Source organism: Ptychodera flava, chromosome 15, assembly GCF_041260155.1.
Source record: "Ptychodera flava strain L36383 chromosome 15, AS_Pfla_20210202, whole genome shotgun sequence".
In the NCBI taxonomy this organism is placed as follows: Eukaryota; Metazoa; Hemichordata; class Enteropneusta; family Ptychoderidae; genus Ptychodera; species Ptychodera flava.
Window position 1 is genome coordinate 32,380,161 of NC_091942.1, and position 27,829 is coordinate 32,407,989.

General features: G+C 36.6%; 1 protein-coding gene across 1 annotated transcript; it reads right to left on the reverse strand.

Annotated features, from left to right (window-relative positions):
* Window positions 1-5,131: 5,131 nt before the first annotated feature.
* Window positions 5,132-27,240, reverse strand: LOC139151920 (sphingolipid delta(4)-desaturase DES1-like). The gene is made up of 3 exons (XM_070724972.1): window positions 27,015-27,240; window positions 12,873-13,615; window positions 5,132-8,589 (listed from the first exon to the last, which is right to left on the reverse strand). The coding sequence occupies exons 1-3, from the start codon at window positions 27,094-27,096 to the stop codon at window positions 8,431-8,433; spliced, it is 984 nt and encodes a 327-aa protein (XP_070581073.1). The 5' UTR covers window positions 27,097-27,240; the 3' UTR covers window positions 5,132-8,430.
* Window positions 27,241-27,829: the final 589 nt, after the last annotated feature.

A 27,829-nucleotide genomic window follows, 5' to 3' on the forward strand; every position in this document is an offset into this window, starting at 1 on the left:
CCCAAAGTGCCACCAAATAACACCATTTTTATCTCTATTTTTCAAAAGCTCCAACGGCAGCAGGGGGACACCCCCTCCTGACCACCCCCCGCAAAAATACTCCCCAAGTGCCACCAAATAATACCATTTTAATCTCTATTTTTCAAAAGCTCCAACGGCAGCAGGGGGACACCCCCTCCTGACCACCCCCCGCAAAAATACTCCCGAAGTGCCACCAAATAATACCATTTTAATCTCTATTTTTCAAAAGCTCAAAAGCAAGGAGGGGGGACACCCCCCTCCTGACCTCCCCCCGCAAAAATACTCCCCAAGTGCCACCAAATAACACCATTTTAATCTCTATTTTTCAAAAGCTCCAACGGCAGCAGGGGGACACCCCCTCCTGACCTCCCCCGCAAAAATACTCCCCAAGTGCCACCAAATAACACCATTTTAATCTCTATTTTTCAAAAGCTCCAACGGCAGCAGGGGGACACCCCCTCCTGACCACCCCCCACAAAAATACTCCCCAAGTGCCACCAAATAACACCATTTTAATCTCCATTTTTCAAAAGCTCCAACAGCAGGAGGGGGACACCCCCTCCTGACCTCCCCCCGCAAAAATACTCCCCAAGTGCCACCAAATAACACCATTTTAATCTCTATTTTTCAAAAGCTCCAATAGCAGCAGGGGGACACCCCTCTCCTGACCCCCCCCCCCTTGACCGCTTGCATGGCCGCTTATGGTGCTTGGCACCACATCTTTGCCCTCTTTATCTTCAGACAGCGACGAACTAAAAAAAAATTATAAATCTGAAAATTTACTCTGAAAAAAAAAATTTGCACAGCTAATCTCAATTGGAAAAAAAAAATTCAGAAATTTACAATAGTAAAAAAAAAATTTTCACAATTTCATTGTGACCACCCCCCTCCCAAGGTCTAATGGTCCATCCCTAAGTGAACTCTGCGTGATCGACCGACCCATTCATAAAATGTTGCGCCCTTGGTGGCGCATCAAAGGTAGAAATGAGGGCCATTCGAGATTTTTTTGCGCAAATTGCGCAATGGCGCGTCCTAGAATTAACTCTGCTGTATAGGTGTGGATGGCACTTTGTGGCCATTCAAGTTTCCCTCTGACAAACTCTATTTCCAACAATGCACATTTCCGTTTTTTCAGTTTCCAATATACCATATGTCCAATTTTCCCATTTCATTTGGGACGTGGCCCAGTATCTTTTCATTACTATGGCAGAAATAACTGTATCAAATTGGAATTGAGGTGTAACATTTACCTCAGTGTGACCAAATATACTGGGGGAGGGCTTGGTTATGATAATTTTCACAAGATACTTTTAAAAATTAGCAGGAATGATGAGGGACTGGTCAGTTTCTTCGGCCTAGGAGGCCGGTGAATTTATGGGGTCACCCTGTTTTTTACTTTGGTGATGGGGTAACCTATTTTGAAATGCCCAATTGGGGGTCAGTGTGTTTTTAAATTTCAACGCGGGCTTATACTTGCCTAAAATGCATCAAATGCATCGTGCTAGCCATGAATTTCATCATTCAGTTGCATTTTTCAATGCGCCCTTTGGGCGCGTAACATCAATAATAATAAGACGTATATTTCAGAGCCCTGTCGTAGTGCAAAACTTTAATATATCAGACATACATATATCTGAGATATCTGTATGTTTAAATTTATTCGGCGGGCCATTCGGGCGCATTTCTTTAAAATATCAAGCAATATTTTTCAGCATACCCTTCAGCTGCATGACTTTCATACATCAGATATGTATATATATATCAGAGATATCTGGATGTTTAATATTTTTCAGCGCACCCTTCGGGCGCAGTGAATTAATATATCAGAGATATATGTCAGAAATATCTTGATGGCTGTAAATTGAAAGTCTCTTTTGCAAAGTGTACTAATCATTATGAAATATGCAGTTCATATGAAAAGCATGACAAGTTCCTGATACTTCTCTGTTTCCTCTATGAGAATTCAGTATTAGAAAGCAACATGCACTAATATTTCACTATCACATTTTTACTATCACATTTTTCTTACAACGGTTCTGGACATCTGGTTATGCATAAAAAGAGTGGAGTATATTCACAGCTCATTCAAAATATTGTATTCAAACTTTAGAATTGATACTTTTAAGTTCCTATCCTACAACTGACATGACAACAATTTCATTAAAACATAGAATGACTGAATGTTTAAAATATACCCCAAAAATTATATATATATATATATATATATATATATATATATATATATATATATATATATATATATATATATACATATATATACTCTGAATTATTCAATTTATATTCCACTTTTTTTTACCTTTGTCGTGCGCAAGGGGGTCACCCTGTATTCAAAAGTTGGAATGGAGGGGTCACCCTGTTTTCGAAAGTTGGAATAGGGAGGTCGGCCACTTTTTGATGTCGGCAAAAAATAATCCACCGCCCCCTCAGGCCAAAGAAACTCACAAGTCCTTTATGTACAAGTCCATTGATGTATGACAAACAGATTGATTTTGCAACATCGCTGCATTAAAAAAAAATTCTTTGAAGGAAGAATGCAAAAAAAATTGCCAGGATTCACAAGGGGGAAAAAAAAACATCCAGTGGAACATGTGGAAGAAAAAATCTTCCAGACCCCCCCCCCCAGGATATCAAATGGTCCACTCCTTATAGGGAAAACTTTACATACAGCTCCAAGAGCATTAAAGTTGCAATATGGATCAAAATTGTCGATTTTTTTTCGTAAAACTAAAGCAAATAGACCATACTACGTTGAAGTACTCTTCTTAGCTAAGCCTCTTACCAATCCCGACACACAAACACGTTCATTTTGATACGTTGCGGCCGCCTAGAAAAGCTGTTTTGTAAACAAACTTTCAAAACAAAAACATTGGCGTTTTCTGCTGTGCACGTGACAAGTACGACCAAGAGTGATGACGTCGCACTGGAGTGCACGTTAGAGGGGCGATGTTGTTACGCTGACAGAACTTGACATACATAATGATAATTCATTGTAAACTTTGCGTTTGCCTAACTTTGATAGCATCACAATGTTTCAGAAATATAATGATGTCGATATGATAAAGTACAGCTCTACAAAAGATCGTGTGATTGATTTTTCTCACCCATATACATGTATGTCAGTGCCGCGCCGTGTGCACCTACTGTGTACGTTGGATTGATCGAGCGTCCAGACCACGTACACCGATCTGGTTGTGTTCACCGCGTGCCTGACAGCGTTTCCGCAATCCTCTCCCCGTTGCATGTTGTTATATTTTTCATGTTAAAAGGAGAGGTATCTGCACGCTATATTTATTTGAAAGCTTTGCCCACTTCAGTATCATCCACCACTGCAGAAGTTCGGCAACTGTCTTGCCCCGTCTGGTCTTGCATGGCCATGTCAGCGCGTCGATCGACGCGTCGTATATGAGACCATGCCATGACATGTAATGATGGAGACTGCCGTTTTTCTTTGTTTCCGAAAAATGCATATTTGACCTGAAGGATATAGATTATCAATGAATGCTAACAGATCTAAGTTATTTCCATGAGGGGGGACTATGGCCCGGTTCACATTACAAATCGTGGGGTCCGCACGGCCACGGTGTTGGTAGGTCGGTGTTGCCCGAGGAAAAACCGCTGGCTAGCGAAGTTGATCATCACACAGTGACGACGTTGGTGTTTTCAAGAGAAACTGTAGACAGAGTCTGCCTCCTCGTCGTGGTGCAGTAGTCGCGTGTCACTAATTTTCTGGTTCCATCTTTCGATCTGACCAAACAATGTTTATTTTGCCGACATTTTGGGCCAATTTCTTCCATTTTTGCAAGGCCGAATCAGTCAGCAGAGACCCAGGGCAGGGCGCCGGCAGAGACCTGACCCCTAGCTAGGCATGTTGACACGATGTTGCAATTTCATAAACCGTTACCATGCATCAAATACGCATGCGTACATATTCAAATAGTAAAAATGACGTTTCAAATTCTGTGCTTTACTCTCGCAAACAGTACGTACCAAAACAGCAATTTATTCGGTAATTAAATCAATTTACTCAAATTCCAGTCATCCCCGTGTTCCTGTTAATGGTCGAATCTGCAAATGAAATTGTTGCGGATTTTTCTATAAAGTTAAATCTTCGAAATATGAAGGTCAATTCTGATCCATATTGCAACTTTAAAATGAGGCCCAACAAGTGGTAGACTAAACGTGTATTGTAAAAGTTCAAGGTTGAAATTATGTGTTTGAATATACAGGCAAACCTGGCATAAACAAACATCATCGGACTGTGAGAACTCATTAGCTGTACTGAGAGTTGGTAAAATCAGTAGTTATCAGGTGACATGAGTAAGATTATCTGTTCCCTGAGCAAACTGATCCATAGCTTTCTCAGATTCTCCTTCATGAACTGCGCAAGAAACTTTTAAAAAGCTCACTTTTTTCACGACTGGTATTTCCATGAATGTAATCCCAGTCTTCTAGATGTGTTGCCAAATTTACTTGTTAATTTTTTGATTGCTTCTGTAATTTGTATCCCAGGTAAAACATGCCATGTTTGATAAACTTGATGAATTTTGTCCTTCAGTGCCTTCAATACACAGTTAATAGAATTACTTTTATGATGGTAGGAATCGAAGGCCTTAGGCTGTGTGCTTTCATATGGTAAGTCAATTGTTAATTGAGTGCACAGTGTATTTAACCAATGAACCACACCAGCGACAGTACACCATGAGATTTTGACCAGTTCACAACATATGTGCATGAGCTATAGCAAGTGCATATATTTTGCGTAAACTGGTCGAATTGAGTGGTACACCCATTGCTGAGGTGATTTTATTGCTATGTATGAAATTGAAATTCTGGCGTGAAAAGTTAACATGGGAATTTTTCTCTCCAACTGAGAGCTTATGCTGTTCCAACTGTGCTATATTGCGAATATAGCACGGATTTTCACATCTTGACCAAACAGATCACAGTGTTTGTGCATCAACATATTGGCAGTATATGATTACTTATGTGGTTCTATAAAGTTCACATATACCTGCACTTTGAAGATTGTAAGTTTCCCATTTATTCATGGTGAATTGTAAATACGGAATAACACATCAGAACAAGATGGTCAGTTTATACTTATATTCAAATAATTTATTGTTCTCATTTTAGACAAAACATTTACAAATCATTTTCTTTTTGATAAAAATTCCAGATGAATAAGAAGTGTAAAATCTACAGTGTATCAATGACAGGTGTTGAAGCACAGTAAAAACATCATTGGCACTCAAATGCATGTAGGAATCATACATTGCAAGCTACTGAAAGGGTGAATCTGCTAACAATTGAAAACAAACAGGTGCTGAAAACGCAAAGCTGAAATTATTCCAAATAGTTTATTTACATCCACAGATCAATGCAAGGAAGGACGACAGACTGAGATGAATGATAATCTGTGTGTGTTTCTAAATCATCTTGGATTTGTCCCATGGTACACCTATGAATTTTGCATCTAACCAGATCAAATAACTGTTGTATTGCCTTTTAGGCTGTGAATATTTGTATACCTCTACAAAGCCTGTGGCTCAGGGGAATGAAAGTAAACATTCATGGGTAATTTTTTTTCCATGGGTCGTGAATGTCAACATGTGAACTCAGGTATTTGATCTCACTTGACACCAAAGTCAGTCTCCATTTCATCTGTCAACATAAGAGACAGAGAGGAAGAGGTCATTTGACTCTGGATTGTCAAATATTTGTCCTGGTTTCCGAATCATATTGAGGGTATGACCAGTACATGTACAAAGATAACTTTGTTGCACGTCTTACGGTATATGCAAAATCCTAGGTCACACCACTGATAACTGTCTATTGTCGTGTCACCAACAATAATTTATTGCAATGGCAAATGGCCTCGGTTCAGAAACTGATAAGCAGGTACAGAGCTCAAACCATCGCAGGCAGATACACCAACTCTATGGTTTTCAAAACTTCCCTTTACACTGACATTCTATCAGATCTGACACCTATTAAGGATTTCCATCCTCATTTAATTCAAGGCTCCAACCAATTTAATTAGAGTTTCCCCTGACAACCAAATTATCATAGACTGCTGAAAATGAGCATCTTCATATTGAGCAATAGTTTGATGACCTTTGAGTATCATCCAACTGGCAGTATAAAAAATTTATACATTTGTGTATAAATGTGTGAATATGTTGTGTGTGTGTGTGTGTGTCTATTTCATGAAGTTATAAATACTTTTAGTACAATTTTCTGCAGCCAACTAAGGGATGATAGCATAAACAATTGCTGAGTTGTACAAGTTTGTTATTCACTACAGCCGACATTGGCACTAGCCTATGCATTCCATAAATACTTTATGTCATTTCTCAATAAACCAGTTCCCCATTACAATTCTACTGGAATCATTGCTGACTCCTGTAGACAGCACCTCAGTAGTTTACTGTGGTATCTATGTGAAACAACAAACATGAAATATACCTGTCAAAATAAACCTACACGAATACTACCTACCTAGTTTTGCACAATCAAAAATACAATAAAAATGTCGTAAAATATAGAATTTGTGTCATAATATTGCATAAATATGCTCATTTTTGTTTACAAGTTTTGATTTCTCTCATGTTTGTTTATTTGCAATATGCATGCTTGTTCTATGTTTTAATACCATGAAGGGGCAAATTCCAATTTATCTATTCTATGTAAATATATATTTTAGTTTTTTTTCTATTCCTATTTCAGGCTTTAATGATTGTACATGTGTTGAAAAAATTTGCTATGGTGAGAAGTCAGTTTTGAGGAAGGTTTGAATTGCATGTAACTCTGTGATAACAGTAAAAGGAAAAGGATGCAGAGAATATAACATAGTAATAAGCTGTAATGTCTCAATACATAGTAACTATATTTTTAATCAGTGCTGTTTACATTATTGCAACAAACTGTTACCATGTGTTGCTTGTTATTGACGACTCCAGGTGGTAATGGACATTTCCATGGACCGTTAATGGAAACCGTACCAATTTTGGTTGCTATTTACACAAAGCTGTTTTGCTTGGAATTTCATGAACAGCTGTAGTCTTCCTCAATCTGGAATACACACCGGAACTCTAACACTGACTTAATACAGGAAAAATTACACAGCACAAGAAAAAAATACTGATTCCTAGATCTCATAGAAGCAAAGATGGTGCAATAAAGTGGAAGAAATAATCTTGGAGATATACATCATGAATTTGAAATTAAAGCACTAGAACACATTTGAACCACTTTGTTTTTGCATTTAGGTTTTAAACAGAAGTAGCTGATTCTCCCTGAAAGGTACATTGTCTAGCATTGATTACGTCAACCTGGATGAAAATAGAAGATAGCAATTAAAATTTTGATTTTCTCTTTATATAAATTGTTTTTGAACTTCATTTACAAAATTGTTCTTAGTGGCAACCTTGCTGCCATGATAGTTCAATGATTATCATAAAGCAATCATAAAAACAATTACCATATCTTCTTTTATTTTCTTACTTTCTCACTCCTATATATATTTGAATGCATTACCTTGTGTGAAAGCTAAGGATAATTTAATCCTCAGCATTATTCATAGCTGTAGTAGTACTTTTATGCCCTTACTCAAGCAGTAAATCAGTCGTTCACAGAAATTGCCAACTTTTCCTGATACTTCTTTGCCAATCAAATTAAGCTTTGCAAATTTCGTTGGTTTTTGAGGCAGGCACTAATGTCAGTGCTATGACTGATGTGGAAATCTATAAAGTCGGTGGGTTTGATTTGATTTGATTTGGTGTATTTTGTTTTAGGTAACACCATGGCAAGCCATGGAAATAATAAATAATATCTTACTGGTATCTCCCTTTTGAAATTACCAAGATGTATCAAACATTTTTTTATTTGCAAAGTGTATCCCAAACATGAATCTTGAAACCAGACAAGGATTCTCATAGGTAGATATTCAATACACACTGCCAAATCAGTTGGTTGGTGCACTAGGAATTAATAGTACGAGATATAAATCTTGAAATCTTGATCAAAAAGTCTACAAAAATTTCAACAATCGATTGATTCATCTTCCTATATTAAAAATACAGTTTTATATTGTCATTGGCTAACAATGACATATAATTGTACAATCTGAAGTCTCGTTCAAGGAGACTACAAGGTGAAAATTATTTAGTGATTGAAAAGTTCTTGCGCTACTTTTATGATTCAAAAACTATTGCAAAATGTAATTTTAGAATATTGCTGGCCAGAAATATCATTGACAGATCATAAAAATAATACTTCATCACTTTCACATAATCAGTACCAAATGATGTGACTGCCAAATTTTACACATGAAAAATATTTTTTTACAAATTTTAATTGTTTGAATGCAGGCATCAGGATGATCGTTTCTCAGTCGTCTTTGTACTTGTCAGGATCAACATTTCCACGCGGGCGTTTGTGACGAGCATAGGGCCCCAAGTCGGGATCAAAGATGAAATCAAAGATGACTTTTGGCCACGACGTATGGTAAGGTAGATTTTCATAGTACTCTGGAGCTATCTTCTTCAACTGTGAAGGGAACAAAAACGGAGAAGGGAGAAAGAAACATGTAAATTTGTTTTCTGATTTAATTCATTCAGAACCTAGCAACAGAACATTACCCTCACAACAGTAGAGTGACTAGACTTCGAATTCATTATCCTAGCGTATTTCTGACATGCCTCAAGCCCATATCCTGTCTACTGTCAACACATCTCCTCCAGGATCATTGTACTAGTTTCTATAGTTCATAACCCAGGGTTTTCTTGATCAGGATATCGTGGATCTGTACCTTGGTATGATGTGATGGAGTGTTATGGGGATGTGGTTGATTCATCAATTCATTTGGGGTCCAGCATTTCTGAGGATAATTTATATACTCATTAAACTCTGAGTGCATAGTTGATTGTGATGGATAGAAATCACACATGCCCTCCTGATATTTTCATCAGATCTTTCTTGTGCCAAATTCATCACAAGCCAGAGTTTTGCTGACCCTGATTGTATCATTGAACACAGACACTAGACCACAGAGAAGGGGAAAGCAGATTGATGGAGGTGAACCCTGGCATACACAACTGGTGGTCTTGCCCAATTAAACCTTGTCAAATGTTAATTTAAAATATTGGCATCTATTGAAAATCACTTGAATAAAAGTTAATTTTTATAGTTACTACCCTGTTTTATAACAGAATGAGCCAAATGCTTAACTTGTGGTCCTGCCCAAACCTTGTCAAACATAAATTTTAATCTCAGAATTCGTGGAGATTCATTTGAATGAAAGTCAATATTATCATTACCACCCTGTTAACAGAGTGCGCCCGATGCTGAACTGGTGGTCTTGCCCAAATCTTGTCAAACATGAATTTAATTCCTAGAATCCAGAATCACATGAATGAAAGTCATTATTTCTGTTGCTACCCTGCAATTGGTACTATTTACATGTACCTTTGAGCAACAAATCCAACTTTAGTAAATTTACAGCATGCTTGCAACTTTGCTTGTTGCTGGCAACATGTCCTACTAGGGAACTAAATTTAGTTTGTGCAAATCGTGACATATTTCTGTTTGGCCTTTGTTTTTCTATTTACAGTGTGCTTTCATCAGGATGTCTGTATAGATCACACCATGATTTGTGTGGTGTATTGCTGGTGGTTCAGTTAGGCTGTAATAATTGCCCACCCAAGATACCCATTATTAACACAAATGCCAGGTTTTCTTATTACATGCAGGTTCATCTCAATTGAAATCCCTTTTCTGAATTCACTTATAGTATGGTAATTTTGATGCAGCTTGTTAATCTCTTGTAAAAATATAGTTTTTATAACATTTTATTTCAGTGTAACTATGACAATTAGCAACGTACGCCTAATTATTTTATAATCTATCTCGGTTTAATAAAGACATTTCAAAATTTGCTGTACAACTTACACTTCCTACATTTTATATACATTTGATTGCATTTCTCTGTCATTTGAAAACTGTCAATGTTGGTATTTTCATTCGTTTTAGTAGGGTTCAGCCGTTGGCAAAAGCACTGTAACCTAGATTGGTGGTTAGCAAAGATGCACACATATTTTGTGATCAAATTTAATTTAATCAAATTTAATCTGAAAGTTGCTGTGCTACTCATGCATACACCACATGTTGAAAAACCCTGTACCAGTACATTTGTTCAGATTAATTTTTAATATCTCTCTGACATGTGATACTAACATGGTGTTACACCCACTTTTACAGTACAAAGAACAAACTAACTCAGCCTGCATTTGAATATATCATAGCTCTCCATTCTCATCCAAGAATACAAACTGAAGCCATACCTTTCAGAGTTTTCAAATGATTTAACTTTCTCAGATTGTAAATGTGTTTGTGAATGCATAGTCTGTCTGGTGATTGTTTTCATTACTCTTTCACAACAAATTCCTGGGTCTGGTAAAATATGAAGGTAGCCAGGGATCCATGATGGAATCATTTGTTCACTTTCTGCTGATATACATTGTACTATGTCTGAACCATTTCATACACAAAGACTTCTTAATCCAAGCCAAATGTCTGTCTTGAATCCCGCCAGATCAAATTTTGACCAGGATGGATTGTTAAATTTTCTCATAGACATCAGTTATCATCCGTAGTTTTGGTCATTGACTGCTTTTTACACTTTACTGGAAAAGTTCATGTAGACTATGTACACCACTATGAGTCTTTGTACGTCTGCACACGAGACATGAATTTCAATCAACATGATAGTAAGAATTGAAAACATAAAGATTTTGATTTCATCCCTTTGTTTCCTGTTATGTTTCAAACCAAATTTATTTCTGAAAATTTCAATGAATCTGGGACACCTTTTGAAATTTTACTCAAGATCAACCACGCTTGGATAAAAAGAAATATAAAATATATGGCACCGAAGAAAAACGCTACATCTGTGCACAGTGGTATAGCATACTGGCTTTGTGCGTAGACACAGTGATGTTTATCTGCAAACTCCAACAGGTGGTTATAAAAGTTGGTAGTTTATCAATGAGTCCTGTCATACTTGTCTGTACTGTACCATTGACCTTTGACATGGTTAAGTCAAACCACATGTAAGTTATGAGTATGATATCCTGACAGAGCTAGCATAGGTAGTAGAATATCTGAGACGTGAGGAACTAATACACCAGATTCATTAAGGCTCAAAATTCATGTGCTTTTTGCTCTGTCTCCAATAAACTGTGAATAATACACAATCACAACAACAATCTGGAACCACTTTATATGTACCATATATATTTGTATATATACCATATATATTCGTTGTATGGCCAGTACAGGTCGTAGTATGATTTGATAATTAAGAAAAATTGTCCTGATATGTTTCAAAGATAATTCAACGTCCAGTTAAGGTAGAATGTGCCTCAGGGACAGATATCAGGACTCTCAAATTCTTACAATTCGTTTTTGATACACCACTTGTGGGGGTTAATTTTAAAGCTCTTGGTGTAAAAAAACTTTTCACTGGCTTAGTTTTTTGAAATTCAAAATTGCATTATTCTCCATAAAGTTAACTCAGGGATGGCAGCCATTTTGAATTTTAAATATCTGTAAATATTGGGTTATTTGTTTCTCCAATAGCAAAATGCATGGTGATCCCTGAGTTTTATTCTTGATTTTGAAAGAGAATAGTTAAAAGATTCCTTGAGGAAATTTTGAGCAAAAGTGCAAGTCTTTCACTTTCGAGGTGCATACTACCTTAAGGTAACACACTGCTTGAAATAGAAAGTTTTAAACATTTGCTCAATCTTTCCTTCAGGAAACTTTTGACAATTCTCTTTCAAAAATCAGGAATAAGAATCATGAGTCAAAGACCCAAAGTTTTGGACTACAGAAATCATAGACTTGGAAAATTACTGATAATAGATATTTAAAATGTTAATGTCCTGTGATAACATATTCAATTTTCACGATAATAATACAACACAGGTTTCAATATGAGTCCACAAAAGCGTTACATCACAATGTAACAATCTGAAAAAGTCTGAAACTCCTGAAAGGCGCATTCTACTGGGATATAGTTTACAAGGAGCAAGACGGTGGCAATTCTCACTATACAAGATGCCTCAAACCAAGCAACTAGGGGAGAGAGCTCCAGAAAATTCACTTTTTAGAGTTTGTTTTCATGAAAAAGTTATAAAATCATGGTCATGTGAATTTGTTAGAATCATAAACTGACAATTGCACAAATCAACATTTTCAGACTGCTAGAGTACGGCAGAGAATCAAAAAGTTATTATGTTTTCGTTTTTTCATGTTTAAATATTGTTCCTGTCATCATTATCAATATTTTACTTTGAAACATTACTTTCAGATTAGATGATACTAACTTTTAGTCTGAAGAACTAAGCTTCCATAGTAAGTGTTTTGTGTCTCCTGCATCTTTTCCTTTTACAGTTTTTCACCAATATTTTTTGGGGTGGAGGGGAAGTACAGGAGGGGTTGATATAACCATAAAATCACTGCAGCTGATGCTGTACTGTGCAGCAGTCTGAATATCTTTTGTTGAGCCTGATAAGTGATCTTCTGATGCATCATTAATGACTTGGAAAGATTCATTCACGATATAGATGACTCAAAAAAATCTTTATCATGTTTTTTTTGATGACAAAAGAGTGCTCCCAGTAATCTAAGTATTCAGCTATGTAGTAAACTAGGGTCTATGATAAAGTTCGCTTTGAATATACCATTTAAACCGCTACTGCAAAAGTAACCTTGTTTCTGATGGCAAATATAAAGTCTATTTTGGTTCAATATTAATTGGCTGTGCTTACCTGAGGAAGCCTTGTATAAGGAATATTAGGGAAGTCGTGATGTTCCCAATGGTAACCAAGGTTGAATGTGATTGAATTTAGAGGACCATAGTATGAATACGTCTCGTAACCTTTCTGGAAAAGATAATGCTCAGCGATGGCGTGTGCACCTAGGGGGTGTATACCTGCTCCAAGCACGGTACCGATGAGTATGTATGCAAGCGACTTGAAGCCAAACACGTAGTAGATCATAGCGTCAAAGGCTATCGCTGCTAATGCATTGTAAATTTCATAAATGGAAATGGGGCGCGGACGTCGAATGAACGGGCGCAGTGAATAGGTGAACGGCAGCAACATCACAAAGATTGCTTTGGTGAAAGTGTTATGGAAAAGTTTACACTCCAGCTTGGATGGGATGTCGGGGTCCAGTTCATCCATTGCCAAGTATCGGTGATGTTCCGTGTGGTACTTCTTGAAAGAGATGAATGCCGGAACACCGATGATCAAATTTCCAGAAATCCCAAGAGCTCTGTTCCAGTTGGGGTACTTATGACCAAACGCCAAGTTATGCGATATTTCATGCATCGCAGCTTGCATGCATTTACTGAGAGTTCCGCCGATAACATATGCAGCCAGGATGATGATTCCCCATGACTGAGACTGTACCATGTAACAGGCCCCAAGCTGAAGTGCAATCATCAACAACACATAATACGCTATCCTCACATCATGGCCCATCAACTTCTTTATCTGTGGGTATTTCTCTGAAAATTAAACAAAAAAGGGGCATTTTAGCACAGATTTAAAAATTTTCAGTTGCCTGTTTTGTAAAATGAACCATTGACTGAAGTTCGCTTTCTGGGTACCGGGTCCTTGACTTGTCCAGGATCTTGACTCTATATACTCAAAAGACAGAGTCCAGATCCTAGACAAATTTAATTCATGAATGCTGACAATTTTATGAGTTGCAAAGAGTCCATGGCAAGGTGATCATGTGATGTACTTCAACAAGCATGACCATGTTGTAGCCATAAGTTGACCCCTTAAACTGTTGAGATCATTACAACAAACTTTCCTGGGCTTGTGGTACTTCTTCTGTCATGGCTAGGTTAACCCATTCAATTTGTGACCTTCTAGGCAGTCGTAAACTTGTTTTTCTCAACTGCACTCCTGTATACACTACGTCAAAAACTGTACACACTTTCACTAGACGTATTAGGAATATGCAACCTTGGACATGACATTTTATTCAGTGTTATGGAAGTCCGCTTTCACTGGAAGAGACAGCACTGATGACGTTGTATCTTTGAGTATCAATAAAAGCATTACAGAGCTATAATTTGTATATAGATGTGGAATAGCGTCAGTACACAATGGGATAAACACAGTAACAGTATAATATTTATCTGTTTCATTTCAAGCAGAAATTTTCTTTTATTCAAAAGCGTTTCGCTGCAGTATTTCTTTTAACTTTAGTAAACAGATTACCAAATATACGCGTCAAAAATTATTTTTGGAAGAGAGAAATACAGGTAATTGATGAAAATCATGAAGTTTTTATAAATTGCTCAGTATCTATACTGGGACTGGGTTCAGGACAAAAACAAACATAGTTCAATATCATGACATTCCTCAGTCTCTCAAAACCTCACGATGGTTGACTATGCTTTTTACAAGCCAAATCAACAATTGCTCCCACACATTAGCCTTTCAAATGCCAAAGTCAATTTTTGCCGCCTTTGTAAAATACAGCCTTGTAAATTTTTATTCAGTTTTTTGCCAAAATTTTGATAAGAAACTGTAGCCAATGAAATGTGATGTCCATTTGGTCCAAAATTATCAAACCAATTACCGAAAAATTAATAAAAATTGGTAAAATTTTGCACTAAAATTTTGACGGGAAAAATTACAGAACTCAATGGAATAACTATCATTAAGAGTACAATTGTAAATGGATTGTATTGTGTTATCTATATCTGTCCAATTCTGTTCAGCATGCAATGTAATTGATATGTATCCTGTTTCCTTGTTCTACAAAACAGATTAATGAGTATCTGAAAGAACTTTAACCTCTGCCATGTCAGATTGACAGGGATGTATGAATACTGTGTTGCTATGTCAACAAACAGTGCTATTCATTACTGTATGACGTTTGGATGAAATATGCGCTTTTATTGACAAAGGAAGTTCTGCAATTTCCGCAGAATGAAGATTGTTTTTTCAAATCATCATTAAAATTCATACGGATAATCAACATTCATGACATCATCTACATATTACTGTCATCCATCATAATGTTCCATTTTATAAAACTGATGTTTGTTAACTTAGAAGTTTCATAATAATTCCCATTAGAAAAACTTTGATATGATTTTCTCTTCATACACTGCATTGAAATAATGTTTCAGAGGAGAAGTGCTCCCAGTTATCAGTGATGTTATGTTGGCACCAGGCCCGGGAGCACCAGGGAGCACCGAGTGCCACGCAAAAACCATGAAGTAAATCCTGTAAAAAAGCCACCACGTCACTGCAAATTTGTCTGTAGTACACAATCCACAATGCTGAACATTCTCATTTCTCACATTACTCACAAATCAGACTCTAATGGAAATGCACGATTTCAGAAACTCTTTAATAGACACTCCTGTGGCACCAGCAAAGTGCCATGGCAACACAATCCTTCAAGATCATACAGTGAACACTATCAGTGATGCCCTAAAGCATTGTGTGGTCTAAAGTGCTATATTAGATTATTTATAGACAGCAAAATTATTACAATGCCCTAGATTGCCTGGCTATCTGGATAAATCCCTAACAACAAAGCATTGAGTGATTCCATCAATAATATGTTTGCTGCATCATTAGCTAAAAATACAACATTACAGACATGCGGGTACTGTTTCATACAGAAGATATCTCTTTCAACCAAATCCTAAAGGTCTCAAAGGTCTCATTGTATTATTCATCCTAACTAAATGTAATTTCATGCCCTTTCACACCATTAGTGTAATATTAGTGTTACGATAATGCGGCTCTTCAAATTCCCTGTACCATATCTTTTACTGCACTTGGTCATGGCCTTTCACCAAGTATGTAGAAATGTACACAACCACGGTTTTAAATATCCGGTTTCTACACCTGCCTGCCTGGAAGTGGATAGAATATTACGGTTGTGATGCAGAAATGGGCCAGGTTTTGGACATGTTTGTTTGCATACAAACTCACAACATACAATCTTGAGTTAGGATTGGGTATTAGGGTCTATGGGTATGATTGCAAAGATTCAGGCAGCAGTACCGTACCACCATGTGCTATTTTGTCTCCTCAATGGAACAAGATCCACACATTACAACATTAAATCTTTATGTGGCTTTGGCCATTAATCTGTAAAGTGTAGAGAAGAAAAATAGATAATGCTACCATCGCACCAGTGCAGTGTTCTCCCCAGAAATTTCGAGTACAAATTATTGTTATGATAATGAATTCTATTGTTTTACTAAAATTAAAGAGCAGTAACACTATGTTTTAGTTGCTTTGGGAGAACACTGATCTTCCAGTGTGCTATTATCATATGGCCATGAACACTACCTGACTCAGCAAAAAACTATTTCTTTTCTTGAGAACAGCAAATGGAACAAAACAACAATGTTTAAAGGTCAGAAAATATATATCCTTGTGCAATATTTAAATCAACAAATAGAACTCAGCTTGATGATGTACATTCTGCAAGCCAAAGCATCATAAACCCCAGGTAACATGTAAATCAAAGCAATGCATAATCAAACCATTTTTTTTTTCTATTTCAAATATCAGCATTTCACCCCTCCCCCCCCCCCCCCCCCCCCCTTTTTACCCATCCTGTTCTGGTACCCTGTAAATCATACTACACAACAGCAACTGAGAAGGGCTATACCAATACCTTCAAGGTGATAGGTCATCAACTGGCCGCCTTACATGTCATTAGTTTCCAAATTTTGCTTGATCAGCAGAATTATATCAGTTTATTTCAGAGCACTGGCATGTGGATCTGTTCTTTATCAGAGGACTTAGATGCCCTTTTTTTGTTCTTTCCAGACTGATTATCTTTATATTTTAACACACATCTTCAATGTCCTGATTTCGTAGATAAGGTCATATACATGGATACACTACAAGGAATCCATAATGCATGGTATCCCCAAATATACTATTCCATCATACGAAATAATCTGTATACTTCATCTGCATGATGCATCAATATGTGCTATTTGTGCAATAGCACTAATCTCAAATGATGTCATTTTCCTCTCTCATTAATATGCATAAATATTTGTCCTCATTTTCCGCATAAACGATCAAAATAAAACCTGCTAGTGTACAATAGCTACTGAAAGTCACACTTATGTATTTATGGTTCAGACTACAAGCTGCGACAACAGCCTCGCATGAGACAACAAAAGTTGTCCGAATTTTAGGCAGCATTGTCCGCTGTCACATGCATGCAGCCAGATTTAGTAACAAACCTGAAATTGTGATCAACAGTTTAAGGTTTATAACAGTGATCTTGGACTGTATTTTCTGTATTTACATGTCACAAGTGTAGTTACCATTTTCACCGCAGGAAATGGTTTTATCCACCTTCATTGGATGGTTTCTCTCTATCCTCCTTCTTTACATTTTCAATGCTTAAACTTGTTTTGAGTTTTAATGTAGTGCCTGCCTTGAAATATTGCACATTATTTCTTGACAATGTCTGAGGTCAAAGTCTGCTGTTTACAAAATGCAGGCATCAAGCATGTGTTGGTGACAGGGTGGATATAGTTCTTTATCTTCAGGGTCTGTGAAACAGGATTTGGATGGAAAACAGAAGTCTTGGAATCTTTTCACAATGCCATAGGTACTATGGATACTTGTACAAGCAAACAAAATAATCACACATTATATGGGCTACATGAATCCATCAAATCTGTAAAAATAACATTTTAAATGCCTTACAAATTACATAAACATCAAAAAATATTTAATCTATGCACTAGACGCATGAGAGCATAAGCAATATTAAAAGCATCAATAAAGATAATTACATGAATTTCAGCTCTCCTGTCATTTTCAAAAATAAGCCCTGCATGAATATGATATGTTTTCCATAAAAAAATGGAAAACAATTTTTGTACAGGATGTATTCGTATGTAGATCTGGCACTAACCAAAAAAGTGCTAACTTTATATTTCCATTTGTCAAATTTGCGCTTAGAGTTAACAGCCTTCCAAAGCAAGTACAAGATATGTGCGGCCCAAAGGAATCAAACAATCAACAGCTTACTCTGAACTATGGAAGTTTGACACGGGTGTTAGAAACTACCCCTCCCCCCCCAGTTGACAGTACACATGTTCCTCAGCACTTTCAGGGACTTTCACAAGTCTTTATGTATACACAGTTAATACTTCGGTATAATTCCTGAAGACCAATTACACAAGTTTCCTAGATGACCTATGTAAGTATGACCTTATTAAGATAACGGCACTGCACTGTGGAGATGTTTCTTTAGACACACTTGACTTCATCCACACTATTCCTTTGCCTCAAGTCAACCGTTACACCGTGAACAATCTAGTCTTTGATTCAAATGTATTCCTGACTGATTTAAACCACCTACTAAATATTGAGTTGACAGAAATATCTGTGTGACACCATAATCACGTGCCAAACCATTTATTTTCCCCCTGACCTTTGTACAGATCTAGCATGAACTCACTGTCACGTGCTTGCATCACAGCCAAGCACACCCAATTGAGGATACACTGCCTGTAAAGTGCCTCCTGAAAGCTCTAGAGTTTCAGTCCAGCTTTCATTTTAAACATATCTGATAAATTCTGTTGCCATGCCATATGATGCTAAAATCATTTGAAACTGAAATTGCCCTCCCCCTCCTGACAAATCGTCTCCCATTCACTTAAAGCCATAATCGAGTGTGTCATATGTGACATCTGCTGACATAATCCTATTTCAGATCCCTGCTCTTCAGCTCAATGAATTGACTGCCTCACCACAGAGAAATATTAGAAGCTGGTATTGACAAGTTCTTTATAATGGGACGCTATCATTCACAAAATGATGTATGAGCATCATGAAATATAAAAGCAATCTGGAATCGAAATTGTTAGCTGCAAAGAATGGTGCATTTCAATTTATCTCAGTACCATGTTTGTCATCTGAATCAAGAGCAATTTCAAAGGAAGTTCAGTGGAATGACAAGAATACCTATGACTGGTCAAACTTCTTATTAAAGATAATCATTTTCATTTCCATGGAACTGGTGACAGTATACTTTTCCATTTCACGTAATAATTACCAGAAATTTATGTCATGAATTTGATTTTTATTTAAATTGATGTGGAAACCTGAGATCTGCATCAGAAGATCACATTAATGAACCAAATGCTTCGATGTCCTCATCAGCAAATTCTATATTTCTTGTTCAAAGAACATACAGACTCATTGTTACCATGTTGACCAGACAGCACCGGTGAAACCATGTGTAATTATCTTCAAATAATGTCGATCCTGATACAAGATACTAAAATTGATTAATGATTGCAATGTGCAAATCTGATTGGGAAGTAATTTATAGCTATGACAAGGAAACAGGTTTGTTCAAAAAATCTAAAGATTTAAGTCAAATTTGTTTTATTTTTTTAACAAATTTCTAGCACTTCAGTTGTAATTTGAAATACCCAAAAGGTGAATTTTAGATGTGATCCATCTACCTTGTCACTGTTTCTGTGGTTTGGCAGAATTTATACAAGCATATTTGAGTCAACGTCTGTTGAAGATCTGATTTTCAACAGATTTACACAAGCAGAGTGTGTTGACCTATTAAAACATGGTGTACATTGACCTGAAAGCCACTGTGACACCTGGTTACGATGACTTCAAAGTCAACAAATAAAAGACACATAGGTGTTAATGTCTTGAAACAGTGCCAAGCACCATGACACAGGCCTTAAATCATTGTGTAAAACATTACTTTCTTTTGAAATATATCATCTCCATTAAAATTTCTTTTATAGCTTTTGGAACTCAAAAGAAATGTGACAAAGAGGAAAGTTTTTCAAAATTGTCACTTATTCAGTGTTTTAGTAATTATCTCTTCAAGAAGTAAACTGAGACTGTAAGTTGGCAGTTTTTCAAATTCTTCCAATCATTGAGTTTTAATAATTGGGTTTCACCAGACTCTCGTGAAAGGGTAATATGATGACGATATATATATATATATATATATTATATATATATATATATATATATACACACACAACAGACACACACACACACACACACACACACACACACAATTAAGACAGCATACAGTATAGCATACAGTAGAGCAGTAGAGTATCTATAAAATTTAAGTAGTTTCTGGGTATCTTTCCTATTAGGTGAATGAGTGTGACTTTTAATGTATGTGTGTAGCACACAGTACTGTAGATTTCCCATAATTCATTGCCATTTGTATCCTCGAAGATACCTGAGTGAAGTCTACTATGTCTCCCATGTGTAGACAAATTCACAGACTATTTATCAAAATTTGAAAACGTACTTTTATGCACACCATTCTTCTCAATTCTCATTTTAAATAATTTGGAAAATTATGCATACATGTAATTGAAAGAGGAGATAGCATTTTTGTGAAATTTGCCAGAGATTGTGTCCTCAGCTATACAGAATAATGTGATGGAAAGTAGGGAGACTAGTTGCACCTGTTTTATGAAACAAAAGGATATTGATATTTTTGCAATGGAAGTGACAAAAGAAATTTGCATGCTAAATTTTCTCAGAGAATGACCCCTTCAGTTCGTCATAACTTGCTGCCTAAAGAGTATGGCATTTGTAGTACCTGCAGAATGTGACTTTTATGGTTGTTTAGTGGTTATTTTCAAACTTTCACTGAAATATCTAAACGTGCTTTTACTAGATATTATTTAAAAATTATTCTAATGCCGCACACAAGTGCTAACATGCAGAACTAAAAAGGTTTTTAGAAAAGTAACCTTGAAGGATACAAATCAGAGAGTATTGTGGGTAATTTATCGTACTGTGTAGCACGTGCCTAATGCCTCAAAGAAGATAAAAGCTATGATTTGTGTGTCTCAATTTTGCAAGAGTTTTCTCAAAGCTGAATGACTGCTCTTGTTGTCCCATGAGATTTATGTACCCTAGATTTATATGGCTTGTATACTGCCTATTTCAAGTCTGAATGAACTACAAAGGCTCTGTACAGAATGGCCTGGTCTTTCAAGCACAAACCTTGATGTTATCTGTAGATCTATGAATCTTAGGACCACTTTTGATTAATTCTGTCATCTTATACAGAGCTTACCTAATAAATCCGACAGAACACTGTTATCAGTGTATGTGATGTACATTTCGGCTACTTGATTTTGAAATTTCAAAAGTACTACATCAACATTGAGACATTTGGTGGGCACTGATTTAACAACAATGAAAGTTACATGGAACTTATGGAACATGGTTTGTTAGAGCTTGAAATGCGAAGTCATCAAGTATTAAAACTTCCTAAATCACTTTGATCCAGCCTTTGATCCTGCCTTGGGCAAACCTGGACTAACACAGCTGGCATGGTGGACTGAACATACTGATGTAAACAATGAAACTTGTCTGGTATTTGCATATGGCTTGTGTGCTTGGCTTGTTCCTAATCAGGGAAAGGGGGGTTGACTCCCAGTCATACAAGGCTCAGAAATATAACCTTTACCTAAAGCCTACATGGGACAAGACAAATACTGCATGAATGTCAACGAATAAACTGGCCTAATATTAAGGCAATAACTTGGCCGTATCCAACTTGCGTTTTCTCCTTTGTGATGAACTTACATTGTATTTGTGGATCCCAGTTCCATAGATACCAACACGGATGTAATTTATTTCAAGTATGTATTGAACTCATGAGGTCCTGTTACCTCATCAGCATTTTTGGTATTTACTGCCAGCCATAGCCTGGGCAGGCACTGAGCCTCTAATACACAATACTTAGCAACAGTGTGCTGTGAAAGTGATTTACAGATTCAACTTAATGGAAAAACCTTTCCCTAGAAAAAATATCCAGTTGTTACCAGGTATCAGTGACACCTCACCATGCTTTCAGAGGGCTTTGATATGAGATATATTGCACATACACACATTCCAGGTCTAAACAGCATTTCCATCATACTGTTGGAAGCAGTTCAAAATGTTTTTTTCTTTCTCTCATTACGCTTGAAAAGGATTATCACAGAAAGAATGAAAAAAGGCTGTATTGACTTTGAAATGCAGGTGTGAAGAAAGCCCTCACCTATAAATAGACTTTGAGTGTCTATGAATTGTGTGTTTATCTCTATAGTGTGCGGGAGGACACCTGCTTCATGTGAAATTGAAAATTCCACAATTCATCTGCGGCAATGTGCACCATTAATGATGTCACCATGACACAATATGCAGTGTATTTCCACTTAATGGTGGGATGTTCTAAGGAAGTAAATGCAACAAGATCTTAACCATGGTAAATATTTTCCAATTTATCAGACAAATTTAAGAGCTCCCATACGTGGATTCTGATTTCACTCAAAAGAGGGGAAAATCTTAAATAGCACATTGAACAAACAAAGTTATTGGATAAGGGTATTCAGAGAGGATGACGATATTTAACAGGAAAATGGGAAAAAATCTCAGACATTTAAAATTTTACATCAAATTTAACAAAGCTACAAAAGGGGACTCCAAGTAATATATTAACCTACTGTCTGTGCAGTTTGATGAACTCAACTTTACCCTTTGAACAGTATACTTTGGTTTCTGCCCATTGCTTACAGTGGTAAGTTTGGACTTATGAACTACCATGAGGGGATAACAGAGTGAAATGTATGATCTAACGACTTTTCTTCTCAGGTTTTTGGTTCATGGATTTGTTTTGTCAGATAACTGATTCACTACACAATGTTGCAGGAATTCCACACTTTTCAATTTTACAATAAAATGTGGTTTCTCATCATGTCTTTAGAATCTGTTATGCAAACATTGTGTGGCATCATAGACATGATGACTGTCAACTGTTCGGAAATATTTCTCTGGTTTGGAATAAATTTACTGAATATTCAATTTTTCAAACAATATATACTTTGCATATGTATTTCCACTCCTAAAATTCAAAACTACATATGTGAAAACTATGGGCAAACTGAATTGCAAAGATAGGAAGCCAAAGAGAAGTTTCAGAGCAGAGGTATTTTACAAAGTGTATAAGATATCCAGAGATTTCAATGCAAAGAGAGATGTCAGATTGAAAATATTGAAACTACATGCAAAGAAACTTTGAGAGTGGGTATTTGTCACAGAAATACCAGTTGACAAGGTACACGGACTATCATGACCTACATAATCTAAAAAGGTGCACTCTGGGCAGTTTTCATAGTTTGTGAAATCACTACACAAGATTAGCATGTGAAAGCCACCTGACACACACACAACATACATTCCAAGAAGAATAGAAGTGACTTGGATGACAACTTTCCAAGAGGTCACCCGGAGGTCATCTTTGTCGGTGGGTTATTATTAAGTTAAAACAGTTTTACATGCATAATGACAACTGGGGTCATTGACAATGTTTTCAGGTAGAGTGATTTAGCTGTTTTGTACAAGTGTGGAGACAATATTTAGCTTTGAACCAAAAACATACTTTATACTGCACACTAGGGACTCTTTGAGATTTGCATGCCATCACAACAACCAAAGTTTTTTTTAGTTTAGATGAAAACCACCTCTCCAAGCGAAAGTTCAAAAATTGAAAGTGTTGACGTCAGACAGAAAGTTAAATATAACAGTTTGGATATCTGTAGAGTAATTTATCTGATGCCATCAACTTAACCCTTTCACCACCATGGTTTGTCCCAAATCCATCGTTTTCTATGGTAAAGTTGGACCTGTATACAGGGAACGGGGGGTGAAAGGGTTACGGTAGAATGCGCCTCAGGGACAGATATTTAAATTCAAATTTTTACAATTCTTTTCTGTCTACTACTTATGGGGCTCATTTTACAGCTCCTAGAGTAAGAAAAATTTTCATTTTCTTAGTTTTTCGAAAATTGAATATTTGATTTTGTCCCATAGAGTCAAAACAGGGATGGTGGCCATTTTGAATTTGAAATATTAGTAATTGCTACATAATTTGTGTCTTTAATATCTAAGTTTGTATGGTGACTGCTGACTTTATTCTCGTTTTGGTTAGAGAATGGTTGAAAGTTTCATGAGGAAAGTTTCAGCAAAACTTTAAATCTTTCGCTTTTGAGGCACATTTAGTCCTGAATAAAAATCATCCACTCATCCATTTTGGGATTTGTGCATTTAACTTTTCAATTGTGACTGAAATAAAATTCAACAGATATATTTTTTAATCTACTGTGGATGATATTTAGTACCACTTTTTAGCTCATGTGTTCACACATAAGCTAATGTCTACCGATGTCTGCCTCTGTCTGTCTGTCTGCTGTGGATGTGATATCTTAAGACGGCTTATCAGTTTATCGGATCAGAATCAAATCTGGTACATAGATTGTGTTTGGGAATGGCAAGAACTGATTAGTTTCTGGAGGGTGTGCTTTGCATAATGAATGGCAATTTGCATAATTGATGGAAATTTGCATAATTATGTGTTCAGCACTTGTATATTCATATATTCTCAGCATTACATATCTCAGGAATCTTTTCACAAATTTTAATCAAGGAACCACCATTAGTGCAAGATACGGGGAAGATTAGTATTAATTTATGCAAATTATATTAATGAGCATTGTTTCAGTTTTGAAATTCTTTGCTAATGATTCTTTATCAATGTGGAATATTCATTTGCCCCGAATTGTGCATTATATAAGGAACCATATGATAGATTTCGAGGTCATGTTGAAGTTTTAATATGCAGTGCTCATTTGCATATTCAATGAACATTTTTATATAGGGATACATATCTGGATTGGCCACAAGTTGATGAAACTTACTGATACAACATTAATGAAAGTCATTTTGTATTTTTATTTCAGCTAATTACTACTATGATCATTTAATGATCTTTACCAATTAGGGAAATTAGACAGAAAGGATTTCACCAAAGTTGAAGAAATTTACTGGGTATATTGATGAGACAATGTTATTGTAATAGTGAAAGACATTTGAATTGTCATGTCTAAGTTTTTCACTTAGCGATTTTTTTCAGTTGCAGCTATATGTGATGAATATTGCTTGTGATGTTGATTATAACAAAATATGATGAACTTAAAAAATAGAGGCGGTATTGTCAGAGAAAAAAACCCAACGTATACTGCAATACTGGAGGCAGATTACACATGTAGGAAACTACTAAAATTCCTCTTGGATTTCTGTATCAAAATGGTTGAAAGCATTGAGGAAGACACTACAGTCCATCTGCCCAGAAACTATTAATATAATTGCTTTTATTATCATCTTAAAAGTAATCTTTATTAGGGCATGCTCCTGAGATCATTTGTCAACTAAACTGTTCTTGCTTTCATGGAAAGTGTTTAGGCTCATGTAAAATTTCTGGGCTGTATACAATTACATACCTTGATTATTCTAATTCACCACAAATTGATTATGGCCCGTAAAATTTTAGGGCTATTTACGCCAAGTTTAATTACATCCCTTTAATAAAACTTACAGTGAATGAAATTTATGGCCCTGTAAAATTCCAGGGCCGTGCACATCATTTACCTAATTGCCTTGACTGCGTCACATCTACACATTCTTCTCAAAGCAGCATTTCAGCACACAAAATGCGATGAGAACTCTCGTTGTTACGTAGTTACGTAATAAGGCCAGCAGTGCAAAGAGGGACAAAGTATTATGCATGCTTTGAGTACAAGTCGAGTCATTCTATTATCACTAATCACAGATCAAACATTTTGTGTAGTTGTTTCCTGACAAGATGTTCAGGGGGTATGACTGTTACCTAAAATGTTGCGCTATCAAAGGTAAATCAGAAGACTTGAGTAAGACTAGACAGAATACTAGTTGTAGTCACTCTGTGTGACGGCTTAGTTCTTCCTCTTTCATTGATTACATCATAGACCCTCGAGGGTCTATGATTACATGCGAGAAGTTACTGACCTTGCATGTACACGTCCTTGTGATATGGAAATAGCATGTCTTAGTCTCGATAAAAAAAAAGATTTCTGATTAGGCATTCCTTGGTCAGGTAATCTTGCCGTCTTCATAACTAAACGTCTCTAAAGTTTGATTTTCTGTTAGCCCAGCCCGATAAATACATGGAGGTAGATAATGATAAATATAACCTGGACAGTTACAGGGTTTCGGTCCCTCTGGTCCTCTCCATTCGAGTCGGTCACCGTGATGGAGACACTGTACCCCCTCCCCTTCCCGGTTACTTTGACCGCGGCTACTTGAGACCCCTTCCCTCAATTTCTGTAAATATACGCACACCTGTTGATGTAGTTTCCAGTGAGGGACCGTCCGTGCTTGCATAAAGGTAGATTAATATGTAACTAAACCGCGAAGTAGCACTCAACACCGAAAAATGATTAATAAAACTGAGTTCCGACCGATCGGCCCCATTTAACGCAAAATACCGACTCGCGCTAATTCTGTATTTCCACAACAAACAAGACAAACTTTTTATACTATGAAAGTTTGTGAATATTATCTTTAAAACGCCATTTGATGTGCATTAATACGGCGCTACCTTGGCTCTGGTCTCGCTACCAACCCAGCCGAAGATTCTCGGTTGAATAACGCGTGTTCTATATTCGCATGACTGCGTTTAGTTTGGGAAGGACAATTTATTACGACCACTATCGACTGTGTACTCACATTTAGCTGTACCACGGTCCCTCCACAAAAGAGTGGAGGAACCGTGGCTGTACCGACCATATTAAACTGTGGATGAAAATAAACTACTCGTAAGGATTTGAATTTGTTTTCAATCGTCCAGCGCTACATGATAATAGGGCCTTTACCACTGGATAGACCCATCAAGTTTATAAATGAAGGATGTGACAAGCAAAGGTGAAGCCTTATGCTCTGTCAGTATCTCTACGTAAAATAAAGGCCTGGCATCCCATCGCTAAACTAATACTGCGGGTACAAAAATTCTCGTCATCTCACCCAACATTTCTCTTCTGCGGGAAGCATGGGGCTGTTCCGTATAAATCCATTCAAAATCTTCTCTCGTTACTTTGGCGCCCATCTTTGACGATGTGTATTACCGGGGCTAGGTTGTGGGTGGCGTCGTTATGAACCGTCCGTCCAGCACACGCACTCTGCGTTATCTCCTCAAACGATTCCAACCTATTTGAGTGTGTGCGTATTTTAATCATTAACCTGTTAACCGTATTCGGTGATGGGAATGGACCCTCTAACTACACAATCATTTTACACACGCTCGTGCAGCCTTCCTAAGTTCAAGGGAAAACCATGTGATTTGCTGAAGGGGAGGTTGATGGACGTGCCCTCGATTTTGACCAGTTCACTTCATATATGCACTCGCTTTCGCTCGTGCATATATGTCGTGAACTGGTCAAAATCTCGTGGTATACCGTCGCTGGGTATGCTTTATTGCACAATTATTTATATATATATATATATATATATATATATATATATATATATATATATATATATATATATATATATGTATATATATATTTATTTTTGTGTGTGTGTATATATATAGATAGATATAGATATGTATATAATACACTTGTTATTGATACAACTATACAAATACTGTAGAAAGTATGTCCTATCTGTTCGTGTTGCTTTGATTTGTCATAAATTGGAACAAAACACTAACCAACTGAAGAAGACTAGAAGTCAAAAGACTAAGAAAACACCACAAGGACAAGATATCTTCAGGTGAAACACATTCAGGTTTAATTTCAAAATTCAACCGTTTGGACAATTTCAGTGTCATAATTCGG